The following is a 15,613-nucleotide window of genomic DNA, read 5'->3' as shown; positions in this document are numbered from 1 at the left end:
ACAGTCCATAGGATCGCAAAGAGTCAGACACGACTAAGCAACTAACACACACAAAGCAATTATACTCCAACTAAAAAAAATCGCTGCCTTGATGACAAAGTCTGTGAACACTCACTGATGAGTGGATTGTGAAGGATTATGAACTGTAACTTCTTATAGCAGCTTTCCTCTCTCCACTGAAGTTTCCTATTCTGTGAGGTTTAAAAAAATTAATATGGACTTTAAAAGCCATTAAAGTCATACTATTTTGGGGGAAATTATTATGAAGTGATAACGTGGTCTAGTTAATCATTATTTCTCAATAAAAACTTATGTGCAGCTATATTTTTAATGCCTGTAACCTTTGAAAGAGATATGAAAGGCCATCTGCTTAATTACCACCAAATACACTCTGCCCCATGGGCTCTGAATCTGGAGCAGACATGTCCTGTTCATTTTCAGTTCTAAGCTAGAGCTGAGCTCTCTTGTGTTATTCCCTGGAGGAACCTGAGTGGGAAAGGAAATCACCTCTGGGAAAATGCTGTTACTTACCCAGGGGTAACTGATTGCTTCTTCTGGTGTATGAGAAAACTGCTGAGGAGTGGATTGTACTCCCTGAAAAACAACAGCCGTCTCTTAACATAATAGTGCATGCTTAAGGCATCTATAATGCTGTCAGGAGAAATGGACATATTCTTCATGCTCTGTGTCCCTTTGTGATTTTAGTTTTCTCCCTTTTGCTTTGGTTTGGCTGGTGTGCTAGATAATTCAAGAATTTTAAAAGGTTAAAGCCCAACTCAACAGACATGAGTTTGAGGAAACTCCAGGAGTTGGTGACGAACAGGGAGGCCTGGTGTGCTGTAGTCCATGGGGTCACAAAGAGTAGGACATGACTGGGTGACTGAACTGACTGACTGAATGAATGAAAGCAAGAAATGGGACCTAGACCTCATCTCTTTATTTATGTGCTGCCTTATTCAGAAGAATTTTTATCAGCATAGAAGTTTTACAATTCAGCCTACTTACTTAAGAGGTCAGGAAACTGATTTTCTTAGAAGTGATTTCCCCAAAATCTTAAGGCCACTGGTAGTTCTAGAACTGAAACTACTTCTGTCTCCTTATTGAAGTGAGTGATCGTTACATTATTTATTTTATTTTATTTATTTTGACTGCACTGGGTGTTCATTGTAGTGCACAAGCTTCTCTAGTTACAGAAAGAGAAAGCATGGGCTTTCTCTGGTTATAGCGTGCAGGCTCATTAGCTGCATCATGCCAGCCCATTTGCAATATTTGCCATCTTAGTTCCCAAGATTAAACTGGGCCTCCTTCATTGGGAGTGCGAGTGTTATCCACTTGACCACTAGGGAAGTCCCTTAAAATAACTGTGTTTAGTGAGTCCCCTACATAAGAATCTTCAAGTTGCGAACTTCAAAAGATGTAAATATGCTTTCCATCACTGTCAGCCGTGAGTGAAACTGCAGCTTGCCCTCTGTCTCCTATTGCTGATGATCCTTCAGCTTTACCATCTCCCATCTCCTCTCCCTCCTCTAGTGAGTAGCTCTTCTTGCCTGTTCACTTGATGCCAGCCGCTGTATGGCAACTATTGTACTGTATTACTGTACTTTTCAAGGTACTATTCTGTAAGATTAAATGTATTTTCTTTATTTTTATATTTTTTAGTATAGTATTTTTGTGAAAAGTATTATAAACCTATTACAATACAGTTAAATAGCCAATTATGTTAGTTGGGTACCTGGGCTTTGTTGAACTTACAAACAAATTGGACTTAATGAATGTGTTCTCGGGACAGAACTTGTTTACACGTAGGGGACTTACTGTACAGACAGTTTGCCAGGCACTGTGTTTGCCTTAGATGATATAATAGTAGGGAGAATATGAGTCCTGTCCTTGGAGTGCTTACCATCTAAGGGGAAGACAGATTTGAAACCAATGTGCATACAAACCAGTTAAGTAAACTGTGAAAGTAAACAGATCTAGGATTATAGATAAGTGCTACAAGCATATAGTGGAAGTCATAGAATGCTTGTTTCCAGAAATTACATTTATTGTGACCTATGAAAGAGAAATTTAAAAAAATCAGACAAAGGATTTGGGCACCAAGCATTCAGAACAAAAAAGAAGAGAAAAGGCCATGAGGTGGATGGAGCTTGGCTCAGCTGAGAAATGGAAAGAAGGCCTGTGTAGCTGGGTTTGAGCAGAGTAGGGAAGGAGAAGTGAGAACAAGACAAGTTCAAAGGTAGGGGCTGGGGCCAGATCCCTTAACACCTGATAACTTCCCTAACAATTTTGGACTTGATCCTCATGCATTAAGGAGTCGTAGGATGATCTTAAGCAGAGGGTAGAAATAGAATCAGATTTATATTTTAGAACCGTAATAGCTGCTGGGTGAAGAATGGACAGAGGATGAACAGTATAAGTAGGGAGACCAAATAGGAGGTTTTTACTTTAGTTCAGAAAAGAAATGATGATAACTTTTACTAGAATAGGATGGAAAGAAATGAAACCATTCAAAATACATTTTAAAGGTTGAATCAATAAGACATCTTGATGGATTGGATATACAGTTGAGGGGTGAGAGTGTTCAAGAATGACTTTAGGTTCCTGGCTAAACAACCGGGTGAATATTGTTGATATTTACTAAGGTGGGGAGGAAGTTGACTATGGAACCCTTTGGGAATAAAGAAACCCTTTGGGAATAAAGAAACCCTTTGGGAATAAAGTGGGATAAAGAACTCTGTTTTATTTAAAATGTTTCTAAGACCTCTGCTGCTGCTGCTGCTAAGTCGCTTCAGTTCTGTCCGACTCTGTGTGACCCCATAGATGGCAGCCCACCAGGCTCCCCCATCCCTGGGATTCTCCAGGCAAGAACACTGGAGTGAGTTGCCATTTCCTTCTCCAATGTGTGAAAGTGAAAAGTGAAAGTGAAGTCGCTCAGTCGTGTCCGACCCTCAGCGACCCCATGGACTGCAGCCTTCTAGGCTCCTCCATCCATGGGATTTTCCAGGCAGGAGTACTGGAGTAGGGTGCCATTGCCTAACACCTCTAGTGGAATATAATATAGGTGTTGGGTTTGCAGATCCTAGGTACAGAAAAATATCCAAGCTAAATGTGAATTTGGAAGACATCAATATATAGTCTTTTAATTAAGGGAAATAAACATAGTTGAGATTATTGAGAAAGATGAGTAGGGTATAGATTTAATATAAAGAAAGGCATTTCAGGTAAAGGCAGTGATGTGATTAAAGCCTCAAAGTAGGAATGACATCAACCAATGGATCTTTTTCCAATTGATAAGACATAAAAAATAAAATGCGAAAAGTGCATTTGAGTGCCCTCCTAAATCAGACAGTGGCTGTCATGTGTACACCAGACATAGAGATCTGTGAGCAGTCTTAGATCTTTGCACACCAGTAAGAAGTCTCTTCGTTTTATATTGTGAAACCTAAAGTTCACATAAATCTTAAAGATAATTATTTTGGTCCTGTGAAGTGGATTAAGTTCATTCTACTCCTCATTACCCTAATTGGAGCAGAGGAGGTAGGAGCTGAAACTTCATTACTGGGGGTCAGGAACAGAACAACTCCTAGAATACCAGTTCTGATGGTTTGGGCTTACTTCCACTACATTACTAGAAATGGTATGTAGGCAACGGTTCTGTAGGAGATCTATCCTTTACTGTTTATTCACCTTTCCAAAAGTATCCTCTGCAGCACCTGACTTACCAAGCAGAAGTTGGCCAACTTCTAGCATCATCATTCTTTGTCACTAATAATTGTATCTTAGTTTCCCTTGAGTAATACATCTCTGTTTGTGCCTAATGGCTTTGCGTGCTTGAAGCCAGTGTATATTTACATTTTTAAAAATTCTGTAGTGCTGTGTGTGCATTTTCAACTCAGAACTGACAAAATGATTCTAATTTGAGCCAAGAACTTAGCATTTGCTGTGTATTGATTCTGCCTATTTTAACGTTCACAGAAATGAAGATGCAGTCAATCAGATGGCCGTTACTCCCTTTCCATTACCATCAAGTTCCCCAACTTCTATTGAGGTAAGATAACTCCTGATTAGCTCTTAGTGAATGAGTTACATGGATTTTCAGTATCTGGTATTCCAAACTCAGAGTTTATTAGCTGGGGAGTTTCCCTAATTACAATACAAATATTTGAGGTATGATTGTAAAGTAATATAAATCAATGTTTAAAAAAAACCACACATATTAGAACTTAATCATATGAGTACTGCCTTCCCCCAAATTCCTGAAGTTTCATTCTAGATATGAAATTTGTCCTAATTAAGGATTTCAGAATTTATTAGAAGATTCTCTTTTTTAATGACTGTATTGTACCTTTCTTTATGGTTTCAAAACTCTTTAATACTATGGTTTTGGGTGTCTTTAAATACTTTCATCTATTAATGAAGAAATTACTAATATTTCAAGATTGCTAACATAGTGATCTGCTTCTAGAGATGAATGGATGGATGGATAGATAGATATATAGATTAATTAGCTAAGAGATTCCCTGCTGAGAGAATATTACATACTCTTCTCATTTTTTACTTATTAATATTAAAAAGCAGAGACATTGTCAACAAAGGTCCATCTAGTCAAGGCTCTGGTTTTTCCAGTAGTCATGTATGGATGTGAGAGTTGGACTATAAAGGAAGCTGAGTGCCAAAGAATTGATGCTTTTGAACTGTGGTGTTGGAGAAGGCTCTTGAGAATCCCTTCGACTGCAAGGAGATCCAACCAGCCCATCCTAAAGGAGATTGGTCCTGGGTGTTCACTGGAACGACTGATGTCGAAGCTGAAGCTCCAATACTTTGGCCACATGATGCAAAGAGCTGACTCATTGTAAAAGACTCTGATGCTGGGAAAGATTGAGGGCAGAAGGAGAAGTGGACAACAGAGGATGAGATGGTTGGATGGCATTACTGACTCAATGGATTTGGGTTTGGGTAGACTCTGGGAGTTGGTGATGGACAGGGAGGCCTGGTGTGCTGTGGTTCATGGGGTTGCAAAGAGTTGGACACGACTGAGTGACTGAAATGAACGAAACTGATTATTTTTAGTTCCCACAATGCATGTTTATTATAACTAATCAAACAATGCAGTGTTAGAAAATTTGATTTTCCTTTCCTCACTTCCTCAAGGAAGTTAATATTTACTGTTTAGTATCTTTCCATACTTTTCGTTTGCTTCCATAACAAAATGAACTGTATGAATAGTGTTCCTTTTAGTAAATATTTGATCGTATAATGCTCATTCTTTCTATTCAACAAGTATTCAATGAGTGCATATTACTTGTCAGGTACTCTTAGGGGTATTAAATGTCTAGTTATGAATCAAACAGATAAGGCTCCCTGCCATGGTTCAGCTTACATTCCAATGAGAAGATTAACTAGCAAGTACATAAATAAACTTAGAGAATTATCAGGTAGTGTTCAATGTCTTGCAGATAATTAAAATTACAATAGGGAATGTGGCTTGTGACCACTTTGGTTATAGGGAAAGCTGCATAGACAAGGTGAAATTTAAACAAAATCAAAATGATAAGAAGGAGCCAGACGTGCAAAAATTAGGAGGAAGAGCTCTCTCTGCAGCTCTCTACAACAATAACTCTCAAGTGAGAATGAGCTAGAGGGTACATTGGGAGCCTGGGGAGTGGTAGGCTAGGATGAGAGGGAGGGAATGTGAGGTGGGAGGGAGAGAAGAGTTTGGTGAGTCAGAGTCAGAAGCTCAGGTTTTAGTCTGTGTGCAGTAGAAGCCACTGGGTATTTTTTAACAGGTAGTGAGGTGACCTGAAACAGTCTGCCAGGTAGAGAATGGACTATAAGAAGGTAAAAGTAACACGCTAGGCAACAGACACACACAGAGACAGCAGAAGCCCAGGCAAGACCTAATTGCCGTTAGATGAGGTGTTGGTGTTGGAAGCAAAGACAAGAGAGCTGATTGTTGATGTTTTGGATGTTGTGTGTGTGTGTTAATCACTTAGTCTTGTGACACTAGACAGGTGAACTTGAGTGGTTACAGTCACTTCTTGTACTTCATAAGGTTAAGAACAAATGAGAGAGTGAGGAGATGATATCTGTATCTATCTGTAGGTATCTTGTGCCAGGTACATGGTGAAGTAAAGTGAAGTGAAAGTGGCTGAGTCGTGTCCAACTCTTTGCGACCCCATGGACTATAGAGTCCGTGGAATTCTCCAGGCCAGAATACTGGAGTGGGCAGCCTTTCCCTTCTCCAGGAGATCTTCCTAACCCAGGGATCAAATCTAGGTCTCCCGCATTGCAGGCAGATTCTTTACCAGCTAAGTCACAAGGGAAGCCCAAGAATATTGGAGTGGGTAGCCTATCCCTTCTCCAGCAAATCTTCCCGACCCATGGTAGCTACTCAATAAATGTTAGTACTCAGTTCCTTTTGTTTTCTTTCTGTCAGCAATGACTTCTAATATTAGCTGTGTATTTTCTCTAGTTTGTTCCCAGCCAAATGGTTTCTGCTGCCTTCCTGTTGACAGGGCAGCCACTTAGAAGAGGATGATTGAACACAGTACCTACTGTGTTCAACACTATCTTGAATGCATTGTCCCAAGTCCTGTTTACATTCATACCTCTGAGAGACAGTATTATTATTTCCACTTTATAGAAGAGGAAACTGGGGTCTAGAGAGGCTATGTAGCATACCCATATGCCCAGAGGCAGCTGTTATTCAGCATTAGTTTTCTCATCTGTCCCTGGGAGTGTTACCACCAAACCTTCATAGATTTGCAGAGAATAAAGGAAGTAATGTATATAAAGCATTTAATACAGCTCATGGCACAAAGTAAACACTCAATAAAGGTGAACTATTTATTCTAATATTTAAACACATTATTCAATATTAGCTATTATTTTCCTTTTTTAAATTGTGCTAACCACATAAATTATTCTCATTATTCAATTACCTGTTTAAAAAAATTTTTTTACTTTTATTTATACATAGAAGAATCAATAATAAGTCAGAAAAATAACTTGTATTCTGAAAATTTTAAATATTGGTTTTATTTTTGAATAAAGACCAAAAATATGTATAAAATATAAATAATACCAATATTAAATTTCAAGATCTTATCACAATTCTTAAATTTGAATATTCCACTATTTGCATTTAATTTTCCAAAATAAATCATATTAGACATTTAAATTGTTAATAAATAATAATTCTTTTCTCTAAAAGAATATGCTGTGTGATACTTGTGTTGCATTTTCACAATGAATTATACAATAAAGAGAGTTGTTTCTTTATTATATTTATGTATAAATATTTATTTATTTAATTTTATTAAAGTTCAGTTTCTTTCTGGACTTTTGGTCTCTGATAACTGTCACCAAATTCTGAGTGACACCCAGCCTGCAGGTGGTATCTGAGGTACTATGTAAGACTGCTCTGGTCTATAACACTTCCTTATCCCTTCCATTCACTCATGTACCCCCTCACTGTGCCATTTTCCTTTGCAGCTGTTTCCAGTAAGTACTTAAGCATAATTCATATCTGATATATTGTTGAGAGAACCAGCCCATTTAACCAAAGAGATGAAGTACAGCCATATGATTGTGAATTTGAACCTGACATCATAATTCCACATAATTGAATAGCACTTTTATTAAACACTAATGGGACCTCATATTTGTTCTTTTATTGAACAAATATTTATTGAGCTCTTATTATGTCTCAAGGACTGTTCTAGACACCAAGACTATAGCAGAGAACAAAATCGCTTCCTGCAGTTGTGTGCTAGCAGAGAGAACAAGAGTGCTGGTTGAATACTGAATAGAAAAACATGAGTTCTTGTTTCAGCTCTACCAATCATCTGCTGGGCTTCTGACCTCCATGAAGATACTTAACCTCTCAAAATCTGCCTTTTTCTGTAAAGCAGATTAATAGCCTTCCCTGCCTGTGTCAACAGGTAGCTATGAGGATTGAGTACTAAATGTAGGTAAAAGTATTTTATAATCCACCCAGCTCTATACATATGTAAGGGATTATTAGCATTTCTGCTGCTCTACTTTTGGCAGTTGTAATATTGCTGGGACACTTACAGAAGTGATTAAGAACATAAACTTGAAAGTTGATAGATTTGAACCCTGATCATTGGTTTGACACTAACAGAATGAACTTGAACCTTAAGCTCAATAAGCTTGTGTTTCTTTACTTTTAAAAGGCATTTGATAGTAATAATTTTCTAGATTAGAAGAGCTGAATAATGTTTATAAAACTTTTAGCATTGTTCTTGGCACACACTAAGAACTCACCATAGCTGTGGCTGTGCTTGTATTGCACAGGCCTCTAGCAGGACTCTCAGCCTCCGGCATCTTTGGTTTTCAGCAGTTACATTTAATGTAGGATTTCTTTTCTTCTTGCATTTGTCTTCTTGGTCAAATATTTTTAATACCCATTTCTTGCTTATCAGAGCTGTATTTCAAAATCTTTGTTTCAAGGTTAGAATTAAGGCTTTATACCTGCCTCCACTAATCACCCTTCTTTTCTCACTAGTGTGAGTGCCCCTGCCGGGCACTCCACATATACATGTGTTGAATTTTCCCTCCTTATGCTTTTGTTCCTGTTGTTTCTACCTAGGTTGCATTCCCACTTCCTATTTATTAATTAATAACCTTTATTCATTCATTGACCTTATTAATTCATAAGTCCTCAGAGAATCACTTTTTTGAATCCTCTTCCAAGTTTTCTATGACTTAAAATGAATACAATAATGTACATAGATTAATAAACAGAGCACCTGAAATACAAATGCTCAAAAACATGAGATACTATTCTTATGACCAACTTCATCCCACACTGTTTCCGTGGGAATCTTTACTCCCTTCATAGTTAAGTAACACTCATGATTCATTTAAAAAGTAAAAATTTCCCCTTTTTCTTTATGTGACATCACTTGAGCATATAGAAAAAGAGGGACCCATTTCCAAATGGGTTTATCAATTAGGATTCTGTCACTTTTCCTTCTCTTGTTATCACCATGTTTTATTATAATAATGTAGGACTGTAAACACCTCACTAAATTGTATTCTTTTTTAGGGCCAGGCTTATTGTCTTCCTGATCACTGAATCCTCAGTGCTTAACATGTAGTACTTGCTTAATAAATATTTGTAGAATAAGTGAATGGCTTTTCTACTGTATCCTTGATGCTTCATTTTAGTGTTGCATACTTACTTCTTACTGATTCAATTCATTCTGCCATTACTTGCCAAATACCTACTTTGTAGAACATAAAAGAATTAATTGCACAAGTCTCTACACTCAAAGAACTTGCAGTCTAACATGGGAAATAACACATGTATGTTACTAAAATAAGGTGTCCTAAGAGATAAAGTTTTAGGAGGAGTTCACAGAAGATGAATACCAGAAGATGTTTTCCTGGTAGGAGAACAGATATATTGAATTTTAAAATATGAATATGGTTAGATAAGAATGTAGGAACAGCACCAACAAAAGCCCAGAAATAAGAAAAATCAGGGTGTGGAAAAGGGAGAAGAATACAATAGGTATGTGAAAGGGAGTAATAGAGGGTGGAATTGAAAAAATAAATTGAGGTCAAATGAGAGAGGCTTGAATTTAAATCTCAGAAGGACTGGATGTTATGCATTAGGTATTTGGAGCTGTTGAAGGTGTTTTGAATAATGAAATGGTCTGATCAGGGCTGTACTCTAGGTAGCTTAGTTTAATAGCAAAGTCAAAAGTGTCTTGACATTAAAAACCCAATTAGGAAGTTACTGCTATAATGTCTCCTAAGAGTTAGGAGGACTCGTGTGTACTTGGGAGTCAAGATGTTTATTCCATTCCTCTATAAGGCAGGCAGAATCTTTTAGAATATCTTTATAGAAGAAAGAACCTTCATTTTTGTTTCAGAAGTTGTGCTTTTTTGAATACCAAGTGAGATGGAACAGACTTCATAAAGAATGGAGAGGTTGATTACCCAGGGAATCCTATTAGCATAATTTCCATTTAATCTTTTATTGTGTATTGCCTTTCTGGAATTCTGAATAGCCTTGAAAATATGGTCACAATTGGGAATAGGAGAAAGAAATTTAATTTGTCACATCAAGCAAACATGACTTTGCAGAAATATTGGTGAACTTAGGTGGTTGGCAATGAAACTAATAAATCATTTTGTGGGTTTTTTTGAAGGGAGTATTGGATTTATGAAATATGGGGATGACAAAATTTAAACCAACTTAAGTTTTATTTTGGGGAAAAAAGAGTTTTTAATTATATCAGAGAGGTATAGTTGCTGGGGTTTTTTATTATTAATTTTGCTTAGTAAAATCTTAAAAGGAAAACAGTTGTATATACTGATATGCTCCTTTGTCATGTTAAATAAGGAGAGGAGGAAAGAAACAACACTATGTCACTTTTATCTGACCAGAAGTGTTTTTCTAATCCACAGTAATATCCTTAACTAATTTAACTTTCATTGATAGCCTACTCTTAAATAAAATATAAATTCCTACTGTCAAGGTTCTCAGTGTCTAGAGGGCGAAAACTATAGACATTTAGTGGGTATGAAAAAAGGAGTACAAAAAAATATAACATTTATCATCACTTTATGTAGAAGATCTTGGAGGAACCCAGTGGAGGAAGTTTAAAACTTTAAGAGGGTTTGGAAGAGACTTCTCAGTAGAGATTGAATAGCATTTCTTATCAGTCCTTTTTTGGTGACTCTCGAGTGGGGGGGTGGGGGAGGTGGTAAAGTCTATGTTAAATGTATGAACAATGAGCCTTGCCCTTTCCTCTCATTTATCTATAAAGCATAATTCACTATGGAATCTTCTGACCGTAGTCTTCATGGGGAAAGGTTTTTCACTTTGAGCAGCCTTCGCTGAACGGGCAGCTTTGGACAGGTGGTCTGAAGATCAGCAACAGGGGAAGGGAACACCCAGCCATCCAGAATAGCTGAATCATCTTGGGTGTTAATGGGCTGCTATCCATCAGCCAGATGGTCTTCAACCACTGTGATGCGATTGTGCTTTGGAAATCATGCCTACTGACCTGTTTTCTCCTTTCTATCTCTGACTGACTCCTGTTTTTTAAGCTCCTAGTCAGCAGGGTAATTTATACATATGAGCCATTCTGTTCTCAGAACAGAACCCTCATTGTTTTGCTCTGTGCTTCATTTAAGCATGAAAACTCTTATGTAACCTTTGGCTCTCCTAGAAAAGTAAATACTTAATTTGCTGACCTCTTTCGACTCCAACTTCCTTTTTACCTGTCTCTTCTCTCCATCTAGATTTTGACTTCAAATCCTCCTTTATGGAGCTATCTCAGACTAAACCAGTAACTAAAAATAGAAGAAATGTTTTAGAAGAGACTCAAGGTACAGTTATAAAGAGCATCAACTTTGAAATGAGACAGAACCTAGGATGAATATAGAAATGAATTAGACTCAGGAAATGAATGAAGCACAGATGTTGGATTCAAGCATTTTTCCATCTCATTGGGGAGATCAATTCTTTACATACATAATTAGGATACAAATGAGATGATGAAAGTGACATAAGAGGTTCGTGTAAACTGTTAGATAAGCTTAGGGGAAGAAGAGACATCCTTCAGCAAGAATAAGGAAAGGATTTATGGAGTTAGGTGCATTTGAGACATGGCATTGTATGATAAATTCTGTGGATGTTAGATATAAAGGGTATTCTTTTTTTGTTTTTATTCAAATCTTAAAGGATATATAGACCATCTGTCTTGCCCATATTTTCTTGAATTTTCAAAGTTGAAGCATCAAACTGCTGTTTTCTTTCCCTCTTTAGTATTCATTTTATAAAGACCAAGAAAATTTCATTTCTTATATTTTCATGCTGAAAGAAATATAAAGATTTCTCTGATTCTCTAAATAATACTTTCCTTTTCCTAAGGAGACATATATGTAATTAGATGAATGGCATCAGCTAACCATGATCTTGGTAAGAAATCTCTCATCTAGGACAGAGGAGGTGGCCATTTGCAGGGTTACTTGAGAAGCCACCTGTGGGTTTGTCTTGCAATCCACTGCTACAGTTACGGGCATTGTTTCCATTACATCCTCCAGTTGGATAGCATAGCCTCCCCAGGGCCTCTACAGGGCTTCCCACAGCTTACAGAACCAGATACTAAGTAACAGGGCATTAAAGGTTTTTCTTCCTTTTAAAAGTATATATATTTTTTCTGTCTCTAGAACTTACCCACTATCTAAAACACTGAAAAGCTATATATTTTCAAGCTTTGTTTCTTAACTTTGACATGTTTGTATTATATGGTAATTTCTTGATTATGCAAAATTCATGGAGAGATGTTCTATCTAATGAAAATTTCTGGGTAACAAACTCTAAAATACTTTTTGATAATCTAATGACAGTGATATTTTTTAAGGTTGCGAATCCTGTCTTTCATAAGATTAGTTGTGAACACTCATAAATGAAAAGAAAGAATAAGAAACAGGAGCATCATTTAATTTACTTAGGACCTGAGGCATAGTTACCAACAATGTGGCCTTTAGTGATAGTCTTACCTAGCTGTGAATCCTGGGTCTGACTCTTACTGGCTAGGGTTCTTTAACAGATTATTTTAAATGTATCACTTTTTCTTATGTGAATTGGCATCACAGTGGTACTCATTTATTTAGCCTTTTTATAACTACATGAAACAGGTCATAAACAAAGCCTGTCTCAACAAAAAGCTAAAAATAAAAATTAATAGCACCTAAGTCAGTTTATTCAAAAGCAGAGACATTACTTTACCAACAAAGGTTCATCTAGTCAAGGCTATGGTTTTTCCTGTGGTCATGTATGGATGTGAGAGTTGGACTGTGAAGAAGGCTGAGTGCCGAAGAATTGATGCTTTTGAACTGTGGTGTTGGAGAAGACTCTTGAGAGTCCCTTGGACTGCAAGGAGATCCAACCAGTCCATTCTCAAGGAGATCAGCCCTGGGATTTCTTTGGAGGGAATGATGCTAAAGCTGCAACTCCAGTACTTTGGCCATCTCATGCGAAGAGTTGGCTCATTGGAAAAGACTGATGCTGGGAGGGACTGGGAGCAGGAGGAGAAGGGGACGACAGAGGATGAGATGGCTGGATGGCATCGCTGACTCGATGGACGTGAGTCTGAGTGAACTCCGGGAGTTCGTGATGGACAGGGAGGCCTGGCGTGCTGCGATTCATGGGGTCGCAAAGAGTCGGACACAACTGAGCGACTGATCTGATCTGATCTGATCTGAAGTCAGTTTAGTTCAGTCACTCAGTCATGTCCAACTCTTTGCGACCCCATGAATCGCAGCATGCCAGGCCTCCCTGCCCATCACCAACTCCTGAAGTCTACCCAAATTCATGTCCATTGAGTTGGTGATGCTATCCAGCCATCTCATCCTCTGTCGTCCCCTTCTCCTCCGGCCCCCAATGCCTCCCAGCATCAGAGTCTTTTCCAATGAGTCAACTCTTTGCATGAGATAGCCAAAGTATTGGAGTTTCAGCTTCAACATCTGTCCTTCCAATGAACACCCAGGACTGATCTCCTTTAGGATGGACTGGTTGGATTTTCTTGCAGTCCAAGGGACTCTCAAGAGTCTTCTCCAGCACCACAGTTCAAAAGCATCAATTCTTCAGCGCTCAGCTTTCTTCACCGTGCAACTCTCACACCCATACATGACTACTGGAAAAACCATAGCCTGAACTAGATGGAGCTTTGTTGGCAAAGTAATGTCTCTGCTTTTCAATATGCGATCTAGGTTGGTCATAACTTTCCTTCCAAGCAGTAAGCAGTAATTTCATGGCTGCAGTCACCATCTGCAGTGATTTTGGAGCCCCAAAAAATAAAGTCTGACACTGTTTCCCTATCTATTTGCCATGAAGTAATGGGACCAGATGCCATGATCTTAGTTATCTGAATGTTGAGCTTTAAACCAACTTTTTCACTCTCCTCCTTCACTTTCATCAAGAGGCTTTTTAGTTCCTCTTCACTTTCTGCCATAAGGGTGGTGTCATCTGCATATCTGAGGTTATTGATATTTCTCCCAGCAATCTTGATTCCAGCTTGTGTTTCTTCCAGCCCAGCATTTCTCGTGATGTCTTCTGCATATAAGTTAAATAAGCAGGGTTACGACTATGGGGTCGCACAGAGTCAGACACAACTGAAGTGAATTAGCAGTAGCAGCAGCAATATACAGCCTTGATGTACTCCTTTTCCTATTTGGAACCAGCCTGTTGTTCCATGTCCAGTTCTAACTGTTGTTTCCTGACCTGCATATAGATTTCTCAAGAGACAGGTTAGATGGTCTGGTATCCCCATCTCTTTCAGAATTTTCCACAGTTTATTGTAATCCACACAGTCAAAGGCTTTGGCATAGTCAATAAAACAGAAATAGATGTTTTTCTGGAACTCTCTTGCATTTTCGATGATCCAGCGAATGTTGGCAATTTGATCTCTGTTTCCTCTGCCTTTTCTAAAACCAGCTTGAACATCTGGAAGTTCAGGGTTCATGTATTGCTGAAGCCTGGCTTGCAGAATTTTGAGGATTACTTTACTAGCGTGTGAAATGAGTGCAATTGTGCCGTAGTTTGAGCATTCTTTGGCATTGCCTTTCTTTGGGATTGGAATGAAAACTGACCTTTTCCAGTCCTGTGGCCACTGCGGAGTTTTCCACATTGCTGGCATATTGATGCAGCAACTAGTGTTGTGCTAATAGACATTTTACAAGTTAGTGCATTACTCTTTAAGACAACCTGGTGGGATAGTATTTTTAACTTGATATTTAATCTATACTTTAAAAAAAGTACAGTGACACTTGAACAACATGCTTTGAACTTTGTGGGTCCACTTACTTTTCCGGTATTAAATACTGCAGGATTACTCAATTTGCGATTGGATGCTAAAGGACCACAGATACAGGGGGCAAACTATAAATTATACACAAATTTTCAACTGTGGGAAGGATCTGTGTTTCTAATCCTCACATTGTTCATGAGTGTACTCTACTCAGATTTAGAAAGTAATTTGCAGATAATCTTATAATTCTCACGGCAAAGTTGAGACTTGAGTTCATATCTGACCAATTCTAAAGCCCATGCTACTTACCTTCTTGAATTTTTTTTTATTTTAGATATTTCTCATAACTCTCCTTTATTGTTTTATAACAGGCAATTGGTTCGTTGTTGTTCAGTCACTGAGTCGTGTCCGACTCTTTGTGACCCCGTGAACTTCAGCATGCCAGGCTTTTCTGTCCTCCAATATCTCCCACAGTTTGTTCAAACTCATGTCCATTGAGTCCAGTATGCCATCCAACCATCTCATCCTCTGTCACCCTCTTCTTCTCTTGCCCTCAGTCTTTCCCAGCATCAGGGTCTTTTCCAGTGAGTTGGCTCGCCCCATCAGGTGGCCAAAGTATTGGAACTTCAGCTTCAGCATCAGTCCTTTCAATGAATAATCAGGGTTGATTTCCTTTAGGATTGGCGGTTTGATCTCCTGCAGTCCAAGGGACTCTCAAGAGTCTTCTCTAGCACCACAATTTGAAAGCATCAATTCTGTAATTGAACAGTGTAGAAATAACTAAGGCAAAATTCCCCAATCCCTAATCCTACACCCCA

The 15,613-nt window shown here is 38.2% G+C and overlaps 1 protein-coding gene across 4 annotated transcripts in view; it reads left to right on the top strand.

Annotated features, from left to right (window-relative positions):
- PATJ (PATJ crumbs cell polarity complex component) overlaps positions 1–15,613 on the top strand; it is a 382,417-nt gene that overhangs the window by 258,214 nt on the left and 108,590 nt on the right. For all 4 annotated transcript variants that reach the window (XM_025288586.3, XM_025288590.3, XM_025288587.3 and 1 more), the window contains exon 30: positions 3,976–4,048. In XM_025288586.3, the coding sequence (XP_025144371.3) occupies positions 3,976–4,048 (73 nt within the window). The remainder of the gene's footprint in view (positions 1–3,975; positions 4,049–15,613) is intronic.

Source organism: Bubalus bubalis, chromosome 6 (genome assembly GCF_019923935.1).
Source record: "Bubalus bubalis isolate 160015118507 breed Murrah chromosome 6, NDDB_SH_1, whole genome shotgun sequence".
Lineage (NCBI taxonomy): Eukaryota > Metazoa > Chordata > Mammalia > Artiodactyla > Bovidae > Bubalus > Bubalus bubalis.
Note: the sequence above shows the minus strand (reverse complement) of the source record. Positions and strands in the feature narration are given on the sequence as shown.